This window comes from Engraulis encrasicolus, chromosome 13, assembly GCF_034702125.1.
Source record: "Engraulis encrasicolus isolate BLACKSEA-1 chromosome 13, IST_EnEncr_1.0, whole genome shotgun sequence".
In the NCBI taxonomy this organism is placed as follows: Eukaryota; Metazoa; Chordata; class Actinopteri; order Clupeiformes; family Engraulidae; genus Engraulis; species Engraulis encrasicolus.
Window position 1 is genome coordinate 12,904,424 of NC_085869.1, and position 27,912 is coordinate 12,932,335.

At 40.8% G+C, this 27,912-nt stretch overlaps 2 protein-coding genes across 3 annotated transcripts; one reads left to right on the top strand and one right to left on the bottom strand.

Annotated features, from left to right (window-relative positions):
• Window positions 1-6,212: 6,212 nt before the first annotated feature.
• On the bottom strand, window positions 6,213-20,583 carry zgc:152951 (uncharacterized protein LOC569013 homolog). 2 transcript variants are annotated; one of them, XM_063214454.1, is made up of 10 exons: window positions 20,156-20,583; window positions 19,920-20,025; window positions 18,398-18,550; window positions 16,433-16,606; window positions 12,565-12,638; window positions 11,671-11,868; window positions 11,352-11,489; window positions 7,858-7,947; window positions 7,616-7,759; window positions 6,213-7,324 (listed from the first exon to the last, which is right to left on the bottom strand). In XM_063214454.1, exons 1-10 carry the CDS (start codon window positions 20,393-20,395, stop codon window positions 7,196-7,198), a joined length of 1,446 nt encoding a protein of 481 aa, XP_063070524.1. In that variant the 5' UTR covers window positions 20,396-20,583; the 3' UTR covers window positions 6,213-7,195. The 2 variants fall into 2 exon arrangements, with proteins under 2 accessions (XP_063070524.1, XP_063070525.1); XM_063214455.1 differs by lacking the exons at window positions 16,433-16,606; window positions 18,398-18,550.
• A 375-nt stretch (window positions 20,584-20,958) lies between these two features.
• c13h3orf38 (chromosome 13 C3orf38 homolog) lies at window positions 20,959-24,124 on the top strand. Its single transcript, XM_063214456.1, has 3 exons — window positions 20,959-21,180; window positions 21,289-21,464; window positions 23,441-24,124. Exons 1-3 carry the CDS (start codon window positions 21,054-21,056, stop codon window positions 24,011-24,013), a joined length of 876 nt encoding a protein of 291 aa, XP_063070526.1. The 5' UTR covers window positions 20,959-21,053; the 3' UTR covers window positions 24,014-24,124.
• The last annotated feature ends 3,788 nt before the right edge of the window (window positions 24,125-27,912 follow it).

Here is a 27,912-nt window from a genome sequence, read left to right on the forward strand (position 1 = left end):
GCCTAGTTTCCCCCGTTGTGGTTCTCATTAGTGAAAGATCATGTTCATTTCATTCATCACAATTTGTCAAAAAGCACATTAACGGGCCTTAAGAGAAATGAGCATACATTTTTGAGGACCCATTAAAATAAGGTCTACAACCTTTTCATATTTATATAACTTATGGTGAATTCAGGTTAAGTGGGCCACTTTTTTGCATATTAGCGAATTGCCCAAAGTGGCCCAATTTACCTGAATTGAGTAGTTTATTATACTGTATATAATATTGCAAAAAGTCTGAAAATATTAAGTGGCACAAATATAAACCCCTTCAATCAGCCTGAGGTGTTCATCTAAACAAAACAAGGCCCTAAACCCAAAGTATTACTGCCACAAAGCTACAGACATATTCTTTACATGTCAAACTTAAATTCACCGTGGGCCAAAGTCAAAATCTGGGACAAAGTCAAAATCTGGGACAAAGTTGCGGACCAAGTTCAGTTGTTATTATTTTAAAAAGCGGCTATAATGTTAATACACAGAGGTAAATTTCACACTCCAAATTTCCACTGGGTACGGTAGGCCTGTCCTCCACATATTCTGTTGTATATGGGTGTGAGAAGTTACCGGTCTGGGCTCGCTCGTATTAATAGCTTTTTAAAAAAAAAAATATATATTTGTTGGTCTTTTTGACTTTATTCATGATAGGACAGTGAAGGTGGTGACAGGAAGCGAGTGGGGAGAGAGACGGAGAAGGGCCGGCAAACAAAGGATCCGGGCCGGGAATCGAACCCGGGTCAGCCGCATGGTAGACGAGTGCCCTACCGTTTGACCACGGCAGGGCCGGTATTAATGATTTATGTGGACCAACAGTAATACACAGTTGGAATGATCTCAGGGGGGCAAAAAAAAGGCTCTGCGGGCCAAATGTGGCCCCTGGGCCTGAGTTTGACACCCCTGCTTTGCTTTAGATAAAAGCAAGTGGAAAGCCAACATTTGCAAAAGGGGGAGGAACAAAGAGGACCGTCTGAACTGGGAAAGTAAAGGGTGATGATGATTATAACATCACTGGCAAATCCTTTGCCCCGAACCTCTTTGGTCGGCCAATGTAACCAGGCACGGCTGCACAAAGCCACCCAACGTAATTAGCGTAAGGAGCATGAGCTGCTTCACTTCACAGCTCTCACCTCTGCACCTGCCCTGCCTTCTATACAGGCCTGATCTGCAGCCACGACTCCAGGGCTGGACTGGCCATCTGGCAGAGCGGGCATTTACTGGTGGGCCCTGCACCCTTGTGGGCCCCTATTTTCAGAATTGTTTAAAAAAAAACAAAAAAAAAACATTTTTGAAAATAAGGGGCCACAAGGGAAGGCGGGGCCCACCGGTGAGTCAGTTCTGTGCCGCTAATTATGAGGGGCCCCTTTAAGCCAAAAGTGCCCTGGCCCAATTTCTCCCCCAGTGCAGCCCTGGCCATGGCTCCAGGTTTTTTTCTTTCCCAGAGAGCAGTGGGAACTCAGTGAACACACATCTTCTCACAGGTATCATATCGAACCAACTGGTAACGATAAACAAAAATCACATTTGCACCATTTGTAAGGGTTTTGAATGTGTGTGTGTGTGTGCGTGTGCGTGTGTGTGTGTGGTGAGAGAGCACTAAGGCATAGACTCACAGGAGGAAGCAGTAAAACAGTGTTAAAGGACCAGTTCAGTCAATTTCAATATGCTGTTGTATTGATCGCGTTACCCTTGATTTGTCAGTACCCGGTGATGCCACATTTTTCGGCTAAGCCCTTTCCGAGATATGAGCTATTCTAATGGGGGCAGCGTTTGTTTACTTTTTTTTTTTTAAATGAACATAGGCCTAATCCAAATATTTTCCCATGAGGTACCGCTGTTTGCTAGTTGTCTGCTGATGTTGTATAACCTTTCGGATGTTTTTGGGAATAAATAAAAATGTTTTTATGAAATGTAAACAAAGAGCTGCCCCCATTACAATGACCAGGATCTCGGAAAAGGCTGAAGAAGAAGACAAAAAAACCTCAGGTACTGACAAGTCCAGGGTAGTGTGAGCATTACAACTGCATGTTGAAATTGACCAAACTGGTCCTTTAAAATGATTGATAGAACATTTGACTATGTTACCCTATTTTTATTTTCTGCCTTCTTTTTGTAGTTAGAAACTAGAATTTCAACATTTTTCCCTGTCCCGCAATTCAGATTTCTAGGCTATCGCAATGGTGAAGAATCTTTAAAAAAAATTGAATCACCTGCTCCTTTGGTCATTTCCAACAACTCCACAAAGTTTCATCCAAATCTGCTCATAAGTTTTTGAGTGATCTTGCTGACAAACAAACAAACAAACAGACAGACAGACAAACAAACAAACCAATCCAACCGAAAACATAACCTCCTTGGCGAAAGTAACAAATCAACAGTCTAACTTGCCTGGTTAACACCAGACCTAATCACAAGTGAGATTAGGTCTGGGGAGTTGCCTATTGTAAATTCCATATGGGGCCGGAATACTTGGCTATTATGACACACTGCCCTGCTCTCTGATTGGGCAGAGAAACTGTTAAGGTCGGAATGCTTGGCCATTATGACACAGATCCCATGATCTTGTACGTTATGAGTCATCCTCGCCATACTGTCTTTCAGATCGAAACGATTGTGTAGAACTAAAGGCAGTATGGGAGTTCCCAGGCTACAGTCTAACAACATGATGGGTGCATTCCAATATGCAACTCCCTTCCTCCACTTGTGGTTGTGGCCCCACGTTTTGCTGACGCCTTGCCTCCGTGGAGAAAACAATTAAGTTTCTCCACTGTCAGCCTAGCCTGCATATTGGAATGTAGAGTAGTAGAGTAGAGTAACTTTATTGTGTATGTACTCATGAATGTACTAAATGAATGTACTCATTTTAAGTACTGGCAGAGGAGTTACAGCTTGCCATGGTTCCTGCTGAGATGCCTGAAAATCAGCATTGTCAGAAAAATAAAATTCATTTTCATCCCATCGTGCCTGCTGTTGTAATCAGTGGAGACGTGATTCACTCTTACCCGGCAGAACTTGAGTGCAGTGTCTTGGACGGAGAGAAGTGGGATCCATAGCGAATAGTGTTTTGGCTGGCATCATCACCCTCTGCAGGGACTTTCTGTTTAAGGTCTTGCAGGCAGAGATGCAGCTGAGGTGACTATCCATCTGTATGGGTGGAATATCAGCAGTGGTGGCACAATGGACTTCTAAAGTAATTATGACTGAGAGGGTTAGTTGATAGGACATCTATTAACTAGTAAAAACCATGGTTATAATATTTAGCAATGCCATGTGGTGTGTTCTATGTACATAGCTGAGCTTGGAGTGTTTATGTTGCTTTATCAAGTTGGGAGGGAACAGCAACTTTGTAGGCTACATTTGCAGTCTTTTGGCATTTTCAGACATTACTTATGTTGGAGCTCTTCGAAATGGTACTGTATCTTTATTACCTCAGGGTTGCTGGGTTGGACACAACAAAACAATAATAACAACAACAATATCACTGTAAATAACAGCTCAACAATTGCTGAATCTCAGAACTGTAGGCCTACCTAACTGTACCAATGAATAATACCCTCTGCTCTCACCACAACAGTCCGTTTTGTTTTCCTCAGTTGTAGAGCACACCTACCTAGCTGTGGTCTACTGTTCAGATTACCTTCATGAGCTACCACCCTGTCATGAATGTTTGTATGTGCATGGACATAATGCAGTGATTCTCAAAGTGTGGTCCGGGGACCACTGGTGGTCCGCGACAGAGCTCAGGTGGTCCGCGAGGGGATTTCTACTTTTCCTAGATAAGCTAGCAGTAGGCTATATTTGTAACATTTTCAAGTTTTCAACACAATAAGACAGGCTTATAATGTGAATAAAAAGCAAGTGATCTGCATCAAAATTAACAGTGTCAAATTAGCACCCATCAACTGCCAATTCAGTTGACAGGTGGTCCCTGATCATTTTTGGGGGGGACAAAGTGGTCCTCGGTCTGAAAAGGTTTGAGAAACACTGACATAATGTATGACATGTACAACATGAATGCTATTGACAATGTTTTTCTTCGAACTGCACATTCTTCGAACTATATAATTTAGAGTTTGACACTGGTGAAATAAGGAACATTTAAGTCATTCCCTTTAAACATAAAAAATAGCAGATGAAAACAGCGAAATGTGAAATGTCCAGATTTTCTATCCCAGCTCATCATGAAAACATGGGGCTCTGTGTACTGATGCATATCAAGAGTAGCTTCTATTCTGTCCCTACGACATCTGCCCCAGAGAGATGGATGATTCAGATATCCCTGAATAACCAACACAGGCCGTGGCAATAAAGGTAATTTCATCAACATATGCAGCATCTCCACACATGCTGAAAGGTTAACGGCACAGGCTAGGAAGAGAGAACGGAGCTCTCTCTCTAAAATGTAAATAAACATTCTTGTAACTGCTTTATTGTTTTCAGTAATTACAGTATTACCATAGCTCACTTTGTTTTTTTACATTGTCTTTTCTGTGGAAGTTGTAGGCTATAAGTTCCTAATAAATTAGAAGTACAGTATTATGTAAAAACAATAATTATATAAGCAATAGGCCTATTAATTACTGATAGGAATATTGCTTAATATTGTCTCCGTTCAGGGCAAATAACTGATGGCTGGGTGTGAGCACATAGGCCTACATATCTTATTTTCGGTTGCACCTTCAGAGGGTCTGATCAAGCACACACATCAAGTGCCTCTTTTATCTTTATTGCAATTCAAATGTGAATCTTCTTCTCAGTGTTGGCTTCACGCACAATTCGGCTGCCTTTTTTGGCGGAAAATAAAGCACTTGAATCTTGAATCATCTTTAGGAGTATGTAATTACAGTACGATGCATACTGTAGGGAGGCCTACAACAAGTTTTGCTGCCCCATGGAGTAAATATTCTGTTGTTGATCAGGTAAACATAGGCCTACTGTAGAATAGCAGTTTATGTACTGTATGTGAACAGTGTAGAACAGCACGTTTATTAACATCTGTGACTTAACAGCCTAGTAGACTACATATCGTACATAAAATAAATAATAAATAATAATAAAATAATAATAATATAAAAATATAAATAAAATAAATAAATTGCCTGCCAAGTTGGTCTATGTTTTACCAGTTTTGAAGACTAAACTTTTCCTGTTATAGTCTGGCTATGCCAGCCTAGTTTCTCAATTAAACACAGCTGTAAGAAAGACGATAATGCAAGAGATCATTTTTATTCTTAAGAGCAGACATTTTCCCCAGATAGAAGAGCGTTTTTCAGCAGCTCTGGTACATTAATAGTAAGGGCACTTTCGAATAAAAAAAGGAAGTCTTGAAAACAGCTTTGCCTCCAATAGATAATTGATGATGGCTCATGGTACCTCAGTCATGGAGGAGGATGGGGGAGAGCACTGGTTAATTACTGCCCCCACCAACCTGGCGGCTCGGGAGTCAAACCGGCAACCTTTGGGCTACAAGTCTGACGCCCTGACCGCTTACCCATGACTGCCCTAAAGTGTTTCTCTCGGCACTCACACCCCGAAACATCACTTTCAATCATGAGTGGATTAATGCACAGTGTGTGTAGAACAGCATCTCAGTTCATCTATGAAATGTAAACTATGACTACTTCTCTGATTTGAACAGCAGACTCATGAACAAACAAGTTCACAGTGTGTAAATATAGAGATAATAAATAATGTGGAGAGATATTAAGTAACAACATGCCTGGGTACGTAAGAGTTTTAACTTAATCCATTGATGCCATTGATGACACTTGCAAAAAATGCTTGCTACGGTAAATGCCCAAGCCTTTGCATTTAAAAGCTATGACCCTCATCTAGGACTGACAGAGGGTCATTCAGCTCTAACATACCAACATGTTTTTATTTTTTACCTGTTTACCTTTATTACCTGTACACCGCACTCACGATTAAAAGGTGCCAAACAAAAAGCAAAAATTATGAAAGGAAAATGTCTGCACACTTAAATCCTTTTTTGGGAGGTCATAGACAGAAAGCTTGGCTATTAAAAAGGGAAACAAGGATTTAAGTGTGCAGACATTTTTTCTTTCATATTAAATCTCAAATGCTGTGTCCATGCAGCTTCAGGTGCTATGGTCAAAATTGCACTATGCAGCATCCGACATCAATGGGTTAACAGATTCAATTTCATCAGACTTGAAAACAGCAACATTGAAGAAATTTTATTTCATAGTTTATCCAGTGTATCTGAGTAAATTTACTAAATCCAGGAACTTTTTTGACTCTTTGAAACTTGTTCAAACAGTTGACCTCTTAAGTCAAGTGTCTGACATACAGTACATATAGTAGTCTCTCATCAATATCATAGCACTTTATAGGTGTATGCAAAATGATTATATTATTTGAATAAAATATTTTTGTAAAATTGCATATCATAAAGATTAATTTATTCCAAATAAAAAACTTTTTTTCCCCTCTATCTAATACAGCAGTCCTATTTGTCTCATGCTGCAGGGTTGAAGCGTCCCTGATAAGCTAAATGGGTAACACTTTACTGGACGCCAGTGTCATACGTATGACATAATCGTGTCATAACAGTGTCATAACGCAGTCATGCAAGTGTCATAATTCATAAACATTATGTCCATGTCATAAACATTTTATGACTTTGCCATTAAGTGACATTCGGTAATGGTGAAGACAGCCCTAACAATGTCAACTTTTCATGACCATAAAACGTTTCTGGCATTTAAATCATGTTTATGGCTCATTGATGACACTGTCATGACACTATTATGAAAACGGCATCAAATAAAGTGTAACCGCTAAATGCATAGTCAAGTGTGGTACAGTAGAAAGACAAACAAAAGGCATCTCTAAACACAAGCAGAGGCCTGTTCTTCATTTGTTAAAATATGAAGAGCTCTTTTCCAAAATGAGATATATCTATTTTATAGAATGTTGGAAAATTGACATTTTTGTATTGGGAATTCCATTGAATTGCATTGCAAAATGCATATTAGAGAGGTTTTAAAAGTATGTTCTCAAAACATATGAATGGCAAGAATTCACATATAGATGATATGACTTCTTAACAGTCAATTCCAATATTAAAATGCAAAAAGTCAAAAATGGTGGATATAGCGTTTTGGAAAAGAGCTCTTCATATAACGGTGGCTCAGTCTCAGTCTGTGCTGTTGGGCGTCCAGTCATATGGCAAGTAGCTCACTTTGACCGATCCTGATGACAAGAGGTTTTGCAAGCTGTCTTTTTTTGATGAGTCGCCCATGTGGTTTAGTATCCAGTGCAGCATCTGTCAATAGGAACCACAACAGAACAGCAATCACCATATCAGCCAATTCAGAAATTTCAGATGTAGTACATGACATTATATGACATTGTATTTGGCAGACGTTTTTTAACCAAAGCCACTTACAATCGAGGACATAATTATAGTCAACATCACTAGCAGATACAAAGTGCACAGGAAATATACAGAACAATGCAGACAGTGCATGACATTTTTCAATATAAGTACATTAGCACAGGTAGATTGTGGATGATCAAGACGATAACCGTTTTCAGGATTCCAAAACGTTTATACCTTTTCATCTGTGTCCCCGAAGTCCGCCTTGTACCACTTGAATATCTGGCTGAGCTTCACCTCTCCCTGGCCAGCATCAACCAGACATCCATCATCATTCTCCAGGAAAGCTTCTGCTGCAGTGCGCAGTTGACTATCTATTCCCTAATGCGAACACACACACATTGTTAGTTGCTGGTATTACATTACTTACTGCACTGTAGACTGAATTTCCGCAGTCCAATGTGTAGTGCGGTACCTACCTGTGCAGTGTATGTTTTAATAGGAGGGCAGCCTCTGGCGCCGCAGTTCAGTGCAAAGTGAATGAGAGGCTCGGGTTGAGGAAGGGCCACCTAGTGGACGAGCAGAAGAACAACACAAATGTTTAGTGAAGTGGAGTAGAGAAGAGTATCATTTATTGATCCCAGGGGGAAATTAAGGTGTCAAGTAGCATACAGTACATGCATATATACAGAAGACATTACACACATCCTTACACATATATTAACCATATATAGCCCACTCTTACATACATTCAGCCCCAGGTGAAAAAGTGGCTTAATTTAGTACAATAAAAGCACGACTAAAGTGTACTTAGCATGTTCAAAGTGCACTCATACTTTTTGTGCTAAGAAAAAGTATGTTTACAATATGCTTATTTAAAGTGTACTTAAAATTAGATGTAATTAAGTTGCTCTCAAATAAAGCACACTTAGCCAACCATACGTAAAGTGGACTTGGAAGATGATGTTTGGCTAAAGTGTATTTAGAGGAATATACTAATAGTGTTCTAATAGTGACCTTACTAAAAGTGTATTTTGTAATAACATCTACTTTTTTAAAGTGCACAATGATTATACTTCACCCAAATGTCTTCTAAGTGTGATTTTCTATAGTGCGCTTTAAAGTAAATTGCTTTAACATATTGCAAGTATACTTTTTCTAAGTGCACCATGATTGTATTTCACCCAAATATCTTCAAGTGCGCTTACACAAAGTGCATTTACCCATCATGCACCATCATGCACTGCACTTCTTGGAGCTAAATTTCTCAAACAGAGAGCCATTTATCTCGAAGGAATATCTTTGATTTGCATGAAAATATTAGTCATTGTTGTATTCTGCGTTTATTGTAGGGTTTTTTTATTTTATTTTAAGGCGAACACAAAAAATGACCATGTTCCCACCGTCATTGCGACGGTCACGTATATGTTCTGGTATATAGGCCTATAGGCTCACAATTGTCTCATGGAGGGAGGTAAGACATACAGTGAGGAGAATAAGTATTTGATCCCTTGCTGATTTTGTTGGTTTGCCCACTAATAAATACATGATCATTCTATAATGTTAATGATAAAATGTATTATAATATAGAGAGACAGAATATCAAAAAGAAAATCCAGAAAATAACTTTGAAGAATATATTTTTATTGATTTGCATGCCATTGAAGAAAATAAATATTTGACCCCTCTAATAAAAGAAGACAAACTACTTGGTGGTAAAGCCCTTGTTTTCACATACAGAGGTCAGATGTTTCTTTCAGTTAATGACAATGTTTGTGGGTATATTAGAAAGGATTTTTGTCCACTTTTCTTTGCAGATCATCTCTAAATCACTCAAGTTGTATGACTGTAGCTTGCCAAATGGGAACTTCTGTTCCCTTCACAGGATTATTATAGGGTTAATGTTTGGAAACTGTCTAGGCCACTTCATGACCTTAATGTGCTTCTGCTTGAGCTACTCCTTCGTTGCTTGGGCTGTATGTTATGGATTATTATCATTTTGGGAGGCTAATCCATGACCCACCTTCAGTCTAGTGGTGGTGGGAAAGAGGTTGGCATGCAGCATTGTACGTTTACATGTCTCCCTCCATCCATTTCTTGACGATGTGAAGTTGTCCTGTGTCTTGGCCAAACAAACAACCTCAAAACATAATGTTACCACTTTCATTTATGATGTTGGAGAAGGTGCTTGGGATCATAGGCAGCATTTCTCTTCCTCCAAGCACATAGAGTTGTGTTAATGCCAAACAGTTTGATTTTGGTGTTATCTGATTCCAGCACCTCCCAATCATATCCTAATCCAGTTTGACGTTCATTGGCAAACCTCAGGTGAGTCTGAACAGGTTCCTTCTGAAGCCGGGGTACCATACATGCACTGCAGGATTTTAATCCGCTGTGGTATCAAGTGTTTCCAATAGTTTTCTTAGTGATTGAGGTCCCAGCTGCCTTGAGATCATTTCCTAGCTCCTCCCATACAGTTTTAAGGTGCTTTATCTCCTTTTTTTCTGGTTATTAAATTCCCACAAGGTCAAATCTTGTATGGAACCAGAGATAGGCCTAAGATTGATGATTGATGATCATCTTGTATGTCCTAAAATTGGGAAGAAATGCACCAACAGTTTGCTCTTTAATATCCAGGAGCCCATTTCAGCCTTATTGAGTTCTAAAATTGTGTCCCTGACATCCTTTGACAGCTTTTTGGTCTGTCCCATGTTGGCGAGTTTAGTTTGATTGATTGACTGATTCTATGGACTGATTCTGCAGATTCAATGTGTCTTTTCTGCAGGTTACTATTAACAGGTGTGTTCAATTCAGATAACAAGTTGATTGGAAGTGCCATTTGATCTGCGGGATCAGAACTCTTAATGGTTGGCAGGGGATCAAATACTTATTTCCCTCAATTAAATATAAATCAATTATTATATATTCTTTAGAGTTAATTTCTGGATTTCCCTTTTGATATTCTGTCTCTCCATATTAGAATACATATTATCATTAACATTAAAGACTGATCATGTCTTTATTAGTGGGCAAACCAACAAAATCAGCAAGGGATCAAATACTTATTCTCCTCACTGTACGTAGCTGACCAAACTAAGCATGACAGATCAAAGTAAGTGTTCAAGTGTAAGAAGATGAAACAAGACAGAGTTGCATGATATGTGTATGTAAATCTGTATGTATATATGTATGTAAATCTCTGTGAACCTGCAATGACTGCGAATAGCAAATATGCTATGCATGCATATCACTGATGTGACCTGTGGATGTGGTTACTGTACAAGCTCTGAGAAACAGCATGGATAATAGTATTGCATCTATGTTATTTCATGTACTTTGGAGTGTACTGTAAACGTACTTCAAGTAGACCTGTTAATATATTCAAAATACTTAACATGATGTACTTTTTACAGACTTGAAGTGTTCCAATGTAGTCCAAAGAAGCATGACGTTAATATACTTTTATTGAACTTCAAGTAACAATAAAATGTCATAGAGGAGTACTCCAGCACACTCTTAATGCCATACGAATGCATGAAAAGCGTGTTTGGAGCATACTTTCAAAAGTATGCTTGTAGTGCACTTAAATTTGTCCAAAAGCGGTGCCAATTTAGCAGCCTCAGTGTGCTGCAAGTGTGCTGAAGTACTGCTTTAGTAGTGCTTCAGCGCACTAATAGTGCAATGAAGCGCACTTTAAATCGCCGAAAATAGTATACTTTGTCAAAAAAAGTACACTTTAAGTATATGGGTTTTTTCACCTGGGGCCCTAGGCAGGTCTCTCGCTCTATCTCTCTGTCTTTCTCTCACACACACACACAATTAAGCCAAAGGTGAGAAAACAACAGCAATGCTTTGCCAAGGAAGGCAACAAGCAACGAGAACAACTTATTTCCTCAATAGCTAGAGAGCCTAAGCAAATGGTTAGACATGTGTAATAAACTGTAACACTGGATGTATTGAAATGCTAAAGTACCTTAAGCCTGGGGTCACTTTTTGAGAAGGGTTTCAGGATTTGTGCCATACCCTTCCTGTTGCCTCGCAACACTCCGTTCTCAATATCCTGAAGAGTGAACACCTCCCCGCCAATGAGGTAGCTTACATAGTTAAAAAACTGCAAGGGAATACATTTGTTAAGAAAATGGCTTTAGAGAAAACGTGACACTAACAAAGCACTAGACAGATCAGGGGTGTCAAATACTATAAAGTGTAATGCAAGCTATAAGAAAAAAAGAAAAGAAAAAAAACACTGCTTACAACTTTGCTCTATGGTGGTGGTGAGATAAAAGTCTTACCCGATAGCGCTGCCACAGGTTCTTGGGGAAGCCCAAGCTGACGTTGCCATGTATGACCAGTGCATTGTAAACATTGATGAAGAAGGCTAGTTTGTCCTCACGACTGAGGGAGTCCAGCTCCACACGCTGCAGCTGCACGGCCAGGTCACAGTATTGCTCAAAGCTAGGACTCCGGGACATGGCCTTGTAGTCCACAGACTGCATGGGAAGACAGAATACACAACAGTGTTAGGTTTGGTCTGTGTTTTCATGGAAACATAAAAGGTCTAAAAAGGTGTGAAGGTAGTTCGGTTTTGCAAAATAACTGCATTATGCGTCAACGTACTCTAACAACAGAGTTGGAAAATAACAGTTTAAAAAATGATTAAAATGATTCCTCAAGACTGCTTCATACTGACAAATGTTACGCCTCATGGCTTTGAAACTACTGTTGCACCGATACCATTTTTTGGCCCCGATACCGATACCCGATATCTGGCTGTGCAGTATCGGCCGATACCGATACCGATACCACCCTATTTGAAATGTATATATATGAAGGGCTGTAGTGCATACTACTTGGATGTAAAATCATTGCATGGCTTTGTCAGGCTGCTGCCTACCTTTGTGAAACAGGAAAAAGACTAATACAAAGTGAATCCAGCAAAACTTTTTATACTTTTTAAATACCTCTATGAAACAGCGAATATCAAGGCTGTTTAAGTGTCATACAAGCACCTGTAAATGGTATCGGTGCCCTATTTGTTGGTACTCGCCGATGCCGATACCACCATTTTAGTGCCGATCCACCGATCCACCGATACTGGTATCGGTATCGGTGCAACACTATTTGAAACAGCAGTAGAGTACAGCAGTTGTGGCAAATGCTACTGTCTGTGTGTTCTGGTACGGTACCTTGCCATCAGAAGACAAGTGGTTGGCAAAAAGCTTCAAGATTAGGTTCCTCAGGATCTCCGACAGCTCAGAGGCTAAATGAGAAAGATCATGTAGAGAAACGTTAAGTTTCATCTTAGTTTTTTCTTTATCTACTACTTTTCCTATATTAGATACACATTTCATTCACATTATTTGAATGAGGGAAAGTCCCCATATCGTAAAATATTCTGGTAAGCTTTTCTGTAACGGGTCAGGAGAAACTTAACATTATTGGAGACATGCACATTTGCTTGGTGTGGTCACAAGACTGGACCAACAAAATATTACAATGCATACATTGGACATCAAAACAATGGACAATGGCCAAAGAAGCTTACTCCATGGACTGTGGGGGAGGGAAATGGTTAAATACGGCTGTCTGTCTGCTATATGACTTCAGAGCTGGCTGGGTGGAATACTTTGCATCTCCACGCAGTAACTTCTACGACCGTTAACAACAAAATCTGCTGTGCTTACCATCTGAGTTGCTTGTCTGACGATATTAATTTTATTACTACAATCACATGTTAAACACATACTGTATTAATATTCAAGGCTTTATAGGACTCTCCTCTCCGGGTTGCCTTCAGGACAGTTTATGGGGCCTGAGAAGTCAAACATTTTGACTGGGACCTAATGGTCAGATCAAACCTATTTTCCAAACCACCTCATATTTCCCAAAAGATCACACATATATGCTATACCTCTGAATGAATGATAACCAATGGTGTGATTGGCGACTTCATTTGTCCAAGCGATTACTGAGTGGTGTGCGTGCAAAAATATGTAATTAATTGAACTACTACACAAGAGAAGTCGCCTGTCTGACGTGCAGCTACTTCAGCAGTGGTGCAGCAGTAGGGCTGGCTGCGCGTCTTCAGCCTCGGTGCAGGCCAGGGGTGAATTTCTCATAACCAAAGTTGCTTACTACATTAGCGACTTTGTTGTTTTCAATGCATTTTCCCATTGGCAACTACCGAAGTTGCTAACAGGCTAACAACTTCTCTTTTGAGAAACTCACCCCAGATATGTGAGGCGCACATTGTAGTCTATTACTTTGTCTCACACAAAAAATACAATATTTTTTGTCTTGCCTGACGAAAATGAGTGGTCTTCCCACACCAATTCAAACCTTTAAATTTCACTGCCATCATATGTGAAATCCAGAGTATGTCAAACAGAATCACAATTTAGCTTGACTCGCCTCATTCACTCCCAGTAAAAACTTTTACGAGTTAAGGCCCCATGATGAACGGCATTACTTAATTCTCATCACCATATACTAAAATGCTACAAGGAAATGAGAGTAAAGAGATGAACTTTTGCAAAGGATTGCACTTTTCAACACGTGAATCGATAAGAAAGGAAGGACTTGCAGATAGCATACACAGTAATGCCTGGGAACATGCAAAAAAACATGCAGGGATATGAGGGATTTATTAAGGAAGGGTCCATAAAAGCAATTGTATGCCTAAAAAAGGAAATGGCCTTTGTCTCAGACATGTTTCACATGTTGTACTGTAATATTTTGACGTTGCAACAATTTGAACATCACTGTGCTGGAGCAAATAACATTGAATAACAATTATTATTGGTTATTTTTATATTTTAAGTTACACTAGCAATTAGCACTGTCTTTGATTTCATTATCCTAATTATCGTAAGTCATTGTAAGTCATTTTTTGTTTGTTTTTACGTTCTATTGAATGATTTGCCTACTTATTGCTGAAAAGGAGCTTCTTCCTGAGTAAACAGTGGTTGTTTGTAGTTGTAGCATGATGTGAAAAACGTCTACATATTAACTAAGGGTGAACTTCAAGCAAATAAAAACCTATACACTCCAGGTTATACATTAACACAGGCCAATTGTTTCATGATGCTGCTCAAAACATAGTGATCAGGTCAGTTTGGCCAGTCAGGCTGTTTTCCTTTCCATTTTGCCCCAGATTCATTACAGCAGGGAATGAAAACTGGGCCTTTAACTTAAAACTTTAGCCCAATTGAGCCTAAAGCTAGTAGTTAGGCGTGTTCATTCAAACTCTTGGTTCCCTGGTAATTATCCACTGCTTACATAGTAATAAAATTCAAGAATGTTCTGATATGCAGGAAGAACATATTGCACAAGCAGAATAACACAAGCCACTAGACTAGGCAGACAACTCCACATACACTTGTCAAACCAGTTACAACTTAAGTCATATTTACGTTTCCTTTTCCTTCCTTTGATTGCAAACAGGAAAAAAATGCTGAGTCATTTCAACCCAGAAATAAAACACTACTCCTCAGCTGAAGACTTGAGGCATATTTGAGGTTCTTTCCGATATACGGACTCCGGTCCTCGACCTGTGCTTGTGGCCTCACGTTTCGCTGACGCCCCGCCTCCGTGGAGAAAACAATAACGTTTCCCTCCTGTCACCCTAGCCACAACAACTTTTAGGGGACTGTTCTTCATTCACCAAACCTATTGCAAATGAGATAATGACATTACAATTGACCAATGCCGTAGATAGGAAGAGTTGACGCAGTCTTTGATCTTTGGTCACATGGTTTAGCCTTGTTGGGTCCTACTAACCCCATCTCTGCCATAGGTTTGTGTTAGAATGGCTAGGTTGTGTGTACTAATTCTACAAATTGAAGTGCTGCTTTTGTTCTGATACAAGTTGTCATTTTAGTGTTAGATTTTGGACGTTTCCAAAATTCTCTTCTCCAATAAAAATTGAAGGATGAATGCTCTGCGTTGTGTTTTAGTTGACTCACTTGCAAAAATAAAATAAGTCTTGACTTCGTAATTAAAAGGATCGATCAGGATACAATTTATTATAGAAAAAGTGACATTACAAAAAGAATAAGAAGAAAATAAAAGAAGTAAAAGTGGAAGAAAAATAAAGGTTAAAAAGAAATTAAAATGAGACTTAAGTCTCACAGCGTCTCACAAACTAGGCAGCATCCTATCTCTGGCGAATGACAGGCAAATCGACCGATAGCTGACAAAATGGTGGCAATTGTTTTTATACCATCTTCCTCATGTCAGCAGGTTACACGTATGCAAGTATGATGTTGGTTAGGGAAGATGTCGTCTGCACTGCATGTCTCCAGGGGTGACGAATCGCTAAGGATAACACACAGCCTAGATGTGTCTGCTATCTGGAAAGTTAGGCGCGAGCACACTGTGCCCTGGCACAATGGCCTTCAACAGCAGAGGCTCTCGCTCTGAGCTCTCCAGATATCAGCGAAGTAACAGTAAACATGCCACATTCCAGGGCCCAATTGATTGGAGCACAGGAATAGGCAAACGTTAACAACAGTATGGTCAATCAGTTGTTGGTCAGCTGCAAAATGCAGCAGGATATACCACTCAAATTTAACATTCCCTTGAATTACACAGTAATTACACAGTCCCTTGAAATTGTGTGCTTTGAAATGCACTTTTGCAAGATATTGAAATACCCTACTGTCATCAGTGACGTCATCGTGAGGCCACAAGCATGCAGGGGAGCAAGGGATGACGGGAGTCTGCATATTAAAACGAACCCTTGGGGTGCATTCCAATATGCGGACTTCAGTCCTTCCTTGCTCAATTGCCTGCTTGTGACCGCATGATGACGTCACCGACGACAGAAAATTCAATATCTTGCAAAAGCACAAATCTAATGTCGTCATTTCCTCATTTGCAATTGGGATGGTGAATGACGAACAGTCCCACAAAAGTTGTTGTGGCTAGGCTGACAGTGGGGAAACTTTATTGTTTTCTCCACGGAGGTGGGGCGTCAGCAAAACATGAGGCCACAAGCACAAGTGGAGGACGGAAGTCTGCATATTGGAATGCACCCTTGGTGCGTCTACCTACCCTTCATGGGACTGCAAGCTGCCATTTCTCCTGAGTTGAGTGCAGCGTTGGGGTCATGCTCTAGCAGCCTGAACAAGGCACTACTGTCCTCAAAACCATCCACTCCTGCTGCCACAGACGAAAAGTACTTCCTGGACATTACACTTTGTCCAACTTCACATGCCTTCGGTCTTTCTACAAATTACAAACGAAAGGTGGTATTAGATATTGCAGACGATTGGCTGCCTAGCCAAATTCACCAAACAGTATGAACAGCAATGCATTTCATTACGACGAGCATTTCACCATTACTGAGCAGCAGGACTGGGCTGGGGGATAAATAGGACCCGGGCACTTTTGGCTTAAAGGGGCCCCTCATAATTTGCAGCACAGAACCGACTCACCGGTGGGTGAAATGCAAGCTATGCCAGATGGCCAGTCCAGCCCTGCTGAGCAGGCAACTGTATGGGATTGGATTGGCTTCATTTCGTGACACTTACAAACCCCAACTCCGATGAAGTTGGGACGTTTGGTAAACAGTGAATAAAATCAAAATGCTATCATTTTCAAAACATTCAATCTATTCATTAGTTGGAGAATAGTGAAAAGACAACATATTAAGTGTTAAAACCGAGAAAAAATATTGTTTTGGGGGACATATGTACTCATTTCTAATTTGATAAATCCAACATGTCTCAAAAGAGTTGGGACGGGGATCAGTGAAATTTAGTAAACATCCAAATAAGATAAAACAACAAAGAAGAACATTTCAAAATGAATTGTACTGACGGACAATATAGGTGTCCAGGTATAAGATCATCACAGAGAGGCTGAGTCACTCAGAATTAAAGATGCAAAGGGAATAATTACCATAGTTATTACATACATTTTTGAATTCCCTTTGATTTACCACGATTGAGTGTATATAAGACATATTTTTGTTAATAAAATCATTGTATAGGTTCATGACATCATGAAATATATATTGGCTGTAGTCTCACTCTAATTCCTGGAGTGCTAGAGCTATTGAAAATTGACCATATTAAGAATGCTTAATGCATGAAAATGATACAGGGGTTTAACATTCTCCTAAGCACCTGAGCTCACTTGAAATAGACCCAGAAGACATGGGAAACTGTTCTTTGCTTACAGAAGTCATCAGAAATTGTAGAAGTCCATTCTTTTTGACAATAATAGAGCATTGCACATCCTGTGCTACAGTGAAAATGGACCATCCAACTTGTGTTAGTGCTAGCTTCAAAAGTCAGCCTCCATGATGGCATGCGGATGCAGTAGTGCATTGGTTAAGATGTTCTCACTCATCTGTAGAGTTAAATACAGTGCTGAATGGTATAAATGGGTTTTAAACAGCATGAAAAGCCACTCATGTATTATATTTTGAAGGGAGATCTTCGATTACTGCCACATAGTAAGGTCAAATTGCATTCTCTACTATGTTTTAACAGTTCGGCTCCATCATAAGGACCAGCAGGTGATAAAATGGTGGGTTTTTGGTCAAGACCCGTCACACTGTAAGCACTACAGAAAGGAAAACATTGCAAAACATGACAAGGAATACACCCACCATTTAAGCTGGTGAAATCATGTCCAAGATAGGAATTAACACTGTTTTTTATATAAAATCATCTCATCGTTTAATGTATTTAACTGTTAAGTGTTGTCTTTTGTTTTGTTTTTAGTCTTCCTCGACATTTGCTGCCATTTATTGTCCCCGTCCCAACTCTTTTGAGACGTGTTGGATTTATCAAATTAGAAATGAGTACATATGTCCCCCAAAACAATATTTTTTCTCGGTTTTAACACTTAATATGTTGTCTTTTCACTATTTTCCATCTAATGAATAGATTGAAAGGTTTGAAAATGATAGCATTTTGATTTTATTCACTGTTTACCAAACGTCCCAACTTCATCGGAGTTGGGGTTTGTATATAGTAAGTGTTTCCAAACAAACAGAGGTTGACTTACCCATGCCCTTCTCTCTCTGCAGCCAGTCCACCAGCTCTGTCCCAGCGAAGCTGTTCCTGAACACCCTCACCCCCTTCCTGTGACTGCGGATCACCCCGCTGCCCTTGAACTCCTCTACCAAGTCGGCAAAAGCATCCCTCTCACACACAAACTCTGTCAAAGAGGCAGACCATGCCATTCTTTAACCACACTGGATACAATTCAGTAATGCCAGCAAAACATTAACGCTATTTTTGTTTGGCTTTAACAAACAGTAATTTAATCATTTCAGCATTTGCCAGAGCCACATAAACATACATTTAGCTGCTGCAGGACTGACATGAGAAACTCATGCCGAGAATGTGTTTACTGAGTTTCTATCATGAGCTAGCCAGTGGTACGTTGAAATGGAAAAAAACACAATACTTCAATTGTCTCTCTACCCATGATCCTCATTCCTGCATGATAGCAGAACAAAGCCAATCAATATTTTACTGGGTAACACTTTACTTGACACCGCTGTCATATGCATATCATTACAGTGTCATAACAGTTTCATGGCACAGTTATGCACACTGTTGGCCTCTTAAGTGACATTGGACTTGTCTTTGCTATAACCGAATGTCACTTAAGGCCAACAGTCATAAAATGTTTATGACATGGACATAATGTTTATGACTTATCTATGACTGTGTTATGACACTATTATGAGACTGTAATGACATGCATATGACACCGGCGTCAAGTAAAGTGTTGCCTTTTATTGTAGTATATTTCAATATGTCCTACTTGGGACAAACAGCAAGAAGTATGAAATCCATCACAGTCAACTCTGGAAAATCATTTTGGATGTCATTTTCAGAACACCTGTACAATCTGTGAGAATGTACCCTAAGCAACAATATCTCTGATGTAGCCTAGTAGGCCTAGTGGGCGTAGTCATGCAAGAGTTTTCGGAATGCTCCGCCCTCTCTCTCTTAAACAACCTAGATAATAATAGGCTAATAGTTCGGCTATAAGCTATTTTCAAAATACTATTTTAAAAACTATCCACAATTCAACACAATTCCGTTTGAAAATGTTATCAATAGTCCCTTGTTTGTTGAAATTACATGTCTATCATGCCTTTTTAAATGAGACATTCATGCAGGCCCATGCAGAGGAGGGATGCACATCTGGGAGAATCCAATGCCCATGCCATTAGAGTCAGTTCATACAGAACTGGGTCAAAAGTGCACAGGATTTTCAGTCGCTTTGGTATTGTGCAAGGTCAGAAAGAATTGTACTCATTGTACTCATTCAAAGCTCTCAAATGCAGTCCATTACATTTGCTTAGCATTATTAAACACAATTCATGTGAACAATATTGTAGGTTATTCTACACATGCTTTATAGGTTATTATCATAACAATGTAGTGAGCAGATAGGCCTACTGGTGTGGCAGCTTTGACTGTTGAAAATGTCTGTGTCATGATTACATGGTCCTAGGGAAATCTGGAATGGTTGTTTTCACAACCAACTGAACAGAGGGCAGATGACACACCTTCACTTTCCGTTGAACCGAGGCCCTGTACAGGTAAACCAGGAGCGTCTTCAGGAACTGGCTGATCCCTCACCATTTCAACCAAACGCTGAAGCTCTTCGGGAGCCTGGGACAGAGAGACTTATGATCATTATCCGCATAAAGACAATTTCACACAGGGACATCGTTCCTACAACAACACGTTCCTACAATAAGCAAGTCCCTACGTGCCAAAGCAAAGCCATAGCCTATCTCACCAGGTTTTGAAGATCCTCGTTGCCTCCCACATGGACATTGTTGACGAATATCTGGGGGACAGTGCTACGACCAGTCCGTTTCTTTACTTCATCCCTCAATTCACTGTGTTGATTTATGTCCACATCACACACCGGCAATCCTAGCTCCTTTAAAGACGACTTAGCTTGAATACAGTGGGGGCAGCCAATAACCGAATACACCGTTACACGTCCCTTGAAGGAGACCTCTGTCTTAGCCATTGAGTTTATCCCAATGGCCGATTAGCCCGAGAGAAACATATGCTCCTGTCACAGCCGTAAATGTTATGATATGAGCTATAAAAAGCGATTGTAGACCTACTCAGCAACTGCGGTGGAGAAAGATATTCCGCAGCCGTAGGTCTACGGAGCGATCGAGCGTTGGGCTTGTTTGCGAAACATCAGCAACATCAGCGTCACAGATCTCTAGAACATGTGGACCATGAAACTAGAGCTAGGTGCTATTGCTAGCGCGCATTGTTTGGCGCTCATAACAAGCTCAGCGGCAGCGCTGCTTGATTGCGAATCAGCCTACAGCCTCACATGGGATGGGTCATGTGACTAAATATTTTCCCTGACCTATCACAGTGCAGTAGACATGCCGCATAAACATTCTGGTGCCGAGCATAGCAAAACCATGATTTTTCGTTTTATACATTTTTGTAAACCAATCGAACTGTCTCCTGATAGTCCTTTTTTGGTGCTAATGTATGCCCATTCATAATACACATTACACACTGCTCTAATAATATGACGTAGTCGTATACGTAATGCCAGCCGGAAGTGAACATTAGATCCAAACCAAGCAGCAGGCAAGTCGCCTGTCCGAGGTAGACGTTTGGCAATGGGCATGTTTGCGTTTTAAAGCAATCAGATAGAAATGTCCGGGCTTCCTAAAACAGATGCTGACAGAGGCAGCAAGCTGCTGAGATTAATTTCAGACCATGACTTATTGGCACTCAGTGACACAGTCACAAACAAGATGATTGCCGTGGGCAGCGCGGAAGGTGAGGTGTAGCCTGTTCTGTGCAGCGCGCTAATTTCTGTCCTTTCGTTTTCAAGTTCTTTGCGAACATTGCCAATATTACCTACATTCTTTTGTTTTTCGCTTACAGAGGCAATACGGGCTATTATAACCTACTCCAAGAGCTCAGAAGAACTTTTGAAGCGAAAGAAAGTCCATCGCGACGTCATTTTCAAGTACCTTGCAAATGAAGGTATTGTAATGCCAGTTAACTCTGAGAAACATCAACTGGTGAAGACAACACTGGAATATTGGTCATCGAGCAAGGTGATGAAAATGTTCATGCATGTGATATGTCAGCAATCTAGTTGCTGGTGTGCATTCCGATGCAACTGCCCTGCGTCTTGTTGTGGAAGAATCTGTCATTTGCCATTATCCTGGCCACCAGCTAAATTCTATTAGCACCAGACAAGTGCTCAATTCCACAGGTTACAAAGAGTGTCAGGGGGTGACATGGTAACATGGGGCCAGGGATTCCTAAACTTAACCATGACCCCCACATATTCCAGCCAATTAAGGTCCCCTTTACATGGGTCGTGCCACACTATTTTTCTATACATCCCCTTTCACAACCATAGTCTAGGTCTGCTGTTATAGTCAGTGCTCCACTGGGATAAAATAATAACTTAACAATAATAGTGTTCAGAGTTGCGATAGATAATCATAATGCCGTTTTAAACTAATGGGAACATTGTCGGTTTCTTCATATGCACAGGTGATACAAGGAAATTGAAATTACGTTTCCATCTCTGTAGTCCATGAACGGACACAGGTATAGCCTACAGTAGGCCCTACACAGGACAGACATTAACAGACATGTAGTTAAGTAAGTGCAAGACAGGACCAGTAACGATACAAGTAGTGAGTAATAATAAAGTGGTGATGACAAGAATATGCTGTACAATACACAGTACAGTCCAGTTATGGTCAGGTCAGGTTATCAAGTTAGGTTGTTAATTAGTTATCAAGCGTATCAATAGTAGGTCAAACACAGGATGCTGAAAATAAAACTGAATACGTTTGAGTGAGCATGAATGAACATGAGCTTGATGCACAACAAATAGATGCATAACTATACTGCCCTACAATTTCAGAACGCAGTATAATTCAAAATGGCAAACTGAGAAAAAAGGCTTTAAAGTTTCCTTTCTGGCCACGCGACTGTGTTGGAGGTAAAGTGGTGATGACACTTCCATATAATACTTTTTTATGGTGGAAATTTATGCACACAAGAAAAAAGCAAAAAACCCAACATTCTCATTACTTTTTAGCTGAAAAATCATTATACTGCGTTCTGTTGTGGTATTACTGTCTACACCAAAACCACGGTGTCAATGGAGAAGTGCAGTATAATTCGCATTATACTGCGTTCTTGGCTAGTACGACATAACCTCCTAAAACCAAAAAGCGCAGTATAATCAGTTTTTATAGTTTTTTTCCGAAACGGGACCAAGTTAGACCAAAAAAAATTAACGCAAGAAAAAGAAGGTATTTTAAAGCTAATATCCGGTCTAAACCCATTTTCGACCATTTTCAGAACTGCGTTCTGATATTGTAGGGCAGTATAGTCTAGGCAGGCCTAATGCTCTGAACACAGAACAAATCTCTATGCATCACAAGATTCTTAGGTCTTTCTTCTTATTACAAAATTAACTTGTTCATTTGCTTTCGTGAAGTGACATTTCAGCAAAAGTATCTGTGTGGATTCTTAACATAATCAACTTCCACGATGTAAGCCTCCTGTAGGTCAAGACGTCAACGGAAACACCTGCAATGACTTGCAGTTATTGAACAAGAAGTAGGCCTAGGTCTAGATTGTAAAATATCATATCTTGTGTGCCATACACATTGCCAAAATGCACTTTTTAGATCAATATGTTTCTGCCAAAACAACATGCACTTTTCAGATCAATTTGGGTCTAGATCAGTGTGTTATTTCCATGTGTTTTTGATCAATACGTGGAGGGTAGGCACAATCTACTGGTCATTACGAAGAGATATCAGGGAACATAATTCACCATGTGTAGGGTGGAAGAAAAGAAAGGTGCACATAAGATAGATAAAATTAATGTAATATAATATAATATAATATGATATATAATATCACTGGAAAAGCATTTTAGGATAAAGCTTTAATAAGGATAAAGTAGTAAACAAAGAAAGAATTTGGTACATTGTACATTGATTTCCACAAGGTGTGTTACACTGTAGGATGCAAACCTTTTTGTTCATTTCCTTCACAGATTTGTCAGAAATCCCCTGCAGACAATGACCATGTTTCCAGTAACGCCATGGGTGATGGTCTTTCCGACCTCGTTACATTGGGGAGGCAGTTTTGTGAGTGGTTCTTTCAGCTCTGGAATAGTCAAAACCCAACTGTTGAACAAGCGCCACAGGAATGGGGACCACAGCACTTCTGGGGCGACGTCAGGCTCCGTCTCCGGGCGATCACCGGCGAGGAAAACATGGAAGAGTTCTCAGGGGCAGATTTGGTGAGCTTGCGGCTTCAGGCGTTACCACGTGAGGAGTGTCTCCTCTTCAACCCCAACCTGGAGCCCCAGGGTCTGAGGACTTTATCGTCGGCACATGGTTTGGTAGTAGTGGCCGTGGCCGGCACCATCCACAGGGCACAAGGCTGCCTTGGTCTTTTTGAACAGGTCTTTGGCCTCATTCGCTCCCCAATGGACAACAACAGCTGGAAGATCAAATTTATTGACTTGAAAATAAGGTCGCAGAACTCCATCGAAGGCACAAAAGAGATGGACTCACCTGAACTGACTTACACCTCCAGTGAACTACAGCTGCTTTGTAGCTGATGTCTTTTTTATTATTGGTTAAGTTTAACTCGACACTATGTTTTAATAATGTCATGTTAATTATGAATAAACATGGCAGTTATTTAGTGAACTGTTTTTGTTTACAGTGCAGTGGAAAATGTTACAATATTGTACTTGTCTTTTGGAGGGGAAGCTGCTTTCTGCCTTCAGATTTGTCCTATGTCAGGGATGGGCAACTGGAGGCACCTCTCAGTGCGGCCCGTAGATAAGACATTACTTATGAAAATGATGACCTTTTAAAAAAAAAAAAAAATGACCACTGAATCAATCCTTAGTAATTATACTGTTCGCCAAGAGAGTACATTTCTATTCCCTTTAAACTATATGGGCTGTCAGTGAGCAACCAACAGCACCTCAAACTCGAGTGGCAGTCAGATTTGAGGTCTTATGGCCCTCCGATAGTGACGATGAAAAAATGTGGCCCTCCTCATCATAAAAGTTGCCCATCCCTGTCCTATGTATTGGGTTCATTCTACATAATTCATAATGGTGTGACTTTTAATTTTGGTGCACTGTAACTATCACTTGTATTAGGAAAATTGGTGGAGGGAAAACCGTAACCGCTGCAGCCATGGCTTTGTAAACAGAAATAATTGTTTTTTTCTTCTTTTGTCAAGGAAAAACTGAAATGAATTAAACGGGAGCTGTGTATTTTTTTCTTCATGAGTCTTCATTATTTGAACTTGCATCTAGCAGATATCGCACATGCAGCACTAGTACTAAATACTGAATAGCGTTTGACCCTGCAAGTTGATAAATTATTTAAGCATATTCATGGCAAAGACTCCAACCAGGCTGTTTAAAGCTGTTCTTGCTGTTGCTAAAAAAACTGTTGAAGATCAGTAAAATCTCAGCATGGACATCTATTCCTATGTGGTGGTCAACTCATTACTTTTATGCATGGTATGGGGCACCTAACCGCAGAGATACACCAGCGGCGACGCGATTCAAGCGACAGAGTGTAGCAGCAAGCGATACGAGAGATTGAGGAGACTAGAGTATGTCCGTACAGGCAGAAGGCAAAGCATTCAAGCATTCCCATTGGCTGTGGTCACTGACCTCTATACAGTCATTGGCTGTCGCGTCTTGTCGCCGAACCACGTCATAGAAAGTTGAAAGGATTTCAACTTCAAATTGTCGCGCTCGTCGCGCAAATCGCTCTAGGGTACATCCCAATATGTGACCTTGCCTCCTCCACTTGCCTCCTCCACTTGCTTCTCGTCATGATGACATCACTGACAACAGCATTATATTTCAATATCTTGCAAAAGCTCAATTGTAGAGTCTTTTTCTCGTTTGCAATTGTTATGGTGAATGAAAAACAGTCCCTCAAAAGTTGTTGTGGCGAGGCTGACAGCTGGGAAACTTTATCGTTTTCTCCACGGAGGAGGGGCCAGGAGGCGGGGCGAGGAGACAAGCGCAAGTGGAGGAGGCAAGGTCACATATTGGGATGCACCCCTAGTCTCCAGAATCGCTTTTGTCTCTCGACTCAATACAAAGTCAATTACTTCCGTCGCTCGACTCGCTCAGATCGCCGCTGGTGTATCTCTGCGGTAAGTCACGCCCTCTACTTCCTGGTTCATGGGGCAGAGGGAGTCAAAAAATGATTACTGGGCTTGAAAATAAGTGATTTTTGGATTTGTGGTGCATAGGTGGAGGTCCAAGGTTTGGATTGGTGCCAAAAAAACACTCTTTTTCAAGCCCAGTAATTATTTTTAGACTCCCCCTGCCCCATGAACCAGGAAGTAGAGGGCGTGACTTAGGTGCCCCATTCTCGGTGTAGTTTATCCACCGACCACTCAGGTATTGGGTTCAGACAGTTAAACACATAGAGGTAGAAAATAACACTAGAGGCGACCCCGCCCCCCTTCCGACGGCAATCTGTGGCGGCCATTATCTGTAGGTAGGTCTGATAAATGGAAATGAATGGACAAGGAGGCTCACCTCTGTCAAAAAATGGCTTAATAATGTGAAAATGTCCATGAACACACTCTACAAGGACAATAGTTGAAATGTGTTGCTAAATATGTGCAGAATTAATAAAATTCGATTTTTAGATGTATTTTATCGACTCATATGAATTAAGTAGATATTTATCCTGACATTTCAAATCTGGTCTTTGATTAATGGGTTACTTCATATTTACACAGTTTTAGTCAATTTTTTAACAGAGGTGGGCGTGTTCTCCATTGACTTGAATTGACTGAAGGTGCCTACACTACCTACAGACAATGGGAGGCGCCATGTGCCACTTCCCAGTGCTGTCGTGAATTGCCATGTCCACTCTAGTGTTATTTTCTACCTCTATGGTTAAACAGTAGAACATAACAGGTCAGCCCCATCATGCAGACCCAGAGCACCGCCCTATAAGCTCTATAAGTGAATTCCAATATGCGGACTCCCATCCTCCCTTGCTCACTGATGACACCACTGTCAACAGACCTGTATTTCAACATCTCGCAGAAGCTACATTTTAATGTCATTTCCTCATTTGCAAATTAATGAAGAATGGTCCCCAAAAAGTTGTTGTGGCTAGGCTGACAGCGGGGAAACTTAATAGTTTTCTCCATGGAGGCCGGGCATCAGCAAAACGTGAGTCCACAAGCACAGACCTAGGAAGGAGTCGGCATATTGGAATCCACCCTAGAAGTGTGGCAGACTGCAGCTGTTATCTTGCAAAAGGGGTCAAAGAAAAACAAGGAGGAAAAGGTAGCGTGATCCTCTATTGTGGTGCCAAATTCGATCAAGAGGGTGTACAAAGGCATGTACAAATTTAGAGTAAACTGGCTCATAGATATATATCTATATATCATATATATGAACACTAGATGTTGTGTTCAGGCTTTTGGCATGACCCAACCCTGGACGCCGCTGTCTTTGGGAAGTAGAATATTTCTCATAGATGTCACTGCCACCTACTGGGTATTGCGCATATTACCTTGTCACCCATTGATGGCAGCCAGTAGGTGCATTCGACATGTGTCAACGCATGCATGCGCATTTAGACAGCAATGCACCCTGGATGGAAAATGCTGCATGACGGTTAGATTTCCTGTCAAACTTCGAAATTTCGTCGACGTTGCGTTGACGAGGTGACATGTCACATGGTGTAAAACTATCGCGGGATGAATGCGGCTGCAGTCAGATCTTGCAACCTCTGCAGTTGCTTATCCCCTTCAACGCTCGTCGGCGGACTGCCTCCGTGGTCACGCGCCCATGAACTGGTTGGTCAACAACTCACTCACGTGTGTATATGGGTCTTGTCTCACACCTCTACACAAGTTTGCGCAGGTCCCCACTTCAGCTCCTCCTCACTGCCTGTCCCCCCACTCCTCACACGTGGTGTGTTAGTAGAGCAAACCGGTGCGAGCTCATCGTCTCGTTCATATTTGTGGCCGACTGCAAATGCGCTGTATTTAATAACACCCACATCGTGACAACAAGTTCTCCCTCACGTGCTTCCGTCAACGTTGGTCGACAGCAACAAAGTCGTATGGGCTTAATGATACAGTATGGCAGCAGTAGATGGGTTTTTCTCCGTTTTCAATCATTTGCGCTGTGTGGAGTCATTGTGGCTTAAACATTTTTTAACACCAATTTCAGATCATCATCTTCATAAATGTGAAGCGAAAGCCCACCTGGGAAACTCCCAACTCCCATTGTCATTGTCACACGGCATTCCACAGAACACAAGGGCACACTGCACACAACGGAATTGCATTTATGCCTCACCTGTACAAAGGGGGCTGCAGCCAATGGTGCCCCAAGGCAGCAGTGTGGCGGGACGGAACCATGCACAGGGTACATCAGTCATGGGGGTAGGCCTACCCAAGTCTCCACCCCTTCCTGTTGCCTCATGGGGCATGAGGAGTCAAAAA

What these genes read in the sequence shown, in the direction of transcription:
- zgc:152951 (XM_063214454.1), bottom strand. Translation starts at nt 20,395, where the DNA reads ATGGCTAAGACAGAGGTCTCCTTCAAGGGACGTGTAACGGTGTATTCG. An exon ending in AGCTTGCAGTCCCATGAAGG is followed by an intron (nt 12,639 to 16,432) that starts GTAGGTAGACGC and finishes TTTCTCATTTAG; the next exon opens with CCTCTGAGCTGTCGGAGATC. An exon ending in TTAAAACATACACTGCACAG is followed by an intron (nt 7,760 to 7,857) that starts GTAGGTACCGCA and finishes TGTTCGCATTAG; the next exon opens with GGAATAGATAGTCAACTGCG.
- c13h3orf38 (XM_063214456.1), top strand. Translation starts at nt 21,054, where the DNA reads ATGTCCGGGCTTCCTAAAACAGATGCTGACAGAGGCAGCAAGCTGCTG. An exon ending in TGCCGTGGGCAGCGCGGAAG is followed by an intron (nt 21,181 to 21,288) that starts GTGAGGTGTAGC and finishes TTTCGCTTACAG; the next exon opens with AGGCAATACGGGCTATTATA. An exon ending in AATATTGGTCATCGAGCAAG is followed by an intron (nt 21,465 to 23,440) that starts GTGATGAAAATG and finishes TTTCCTTCACAG; the next exon opens with ATTTGTCAGAAATCCCCTGC.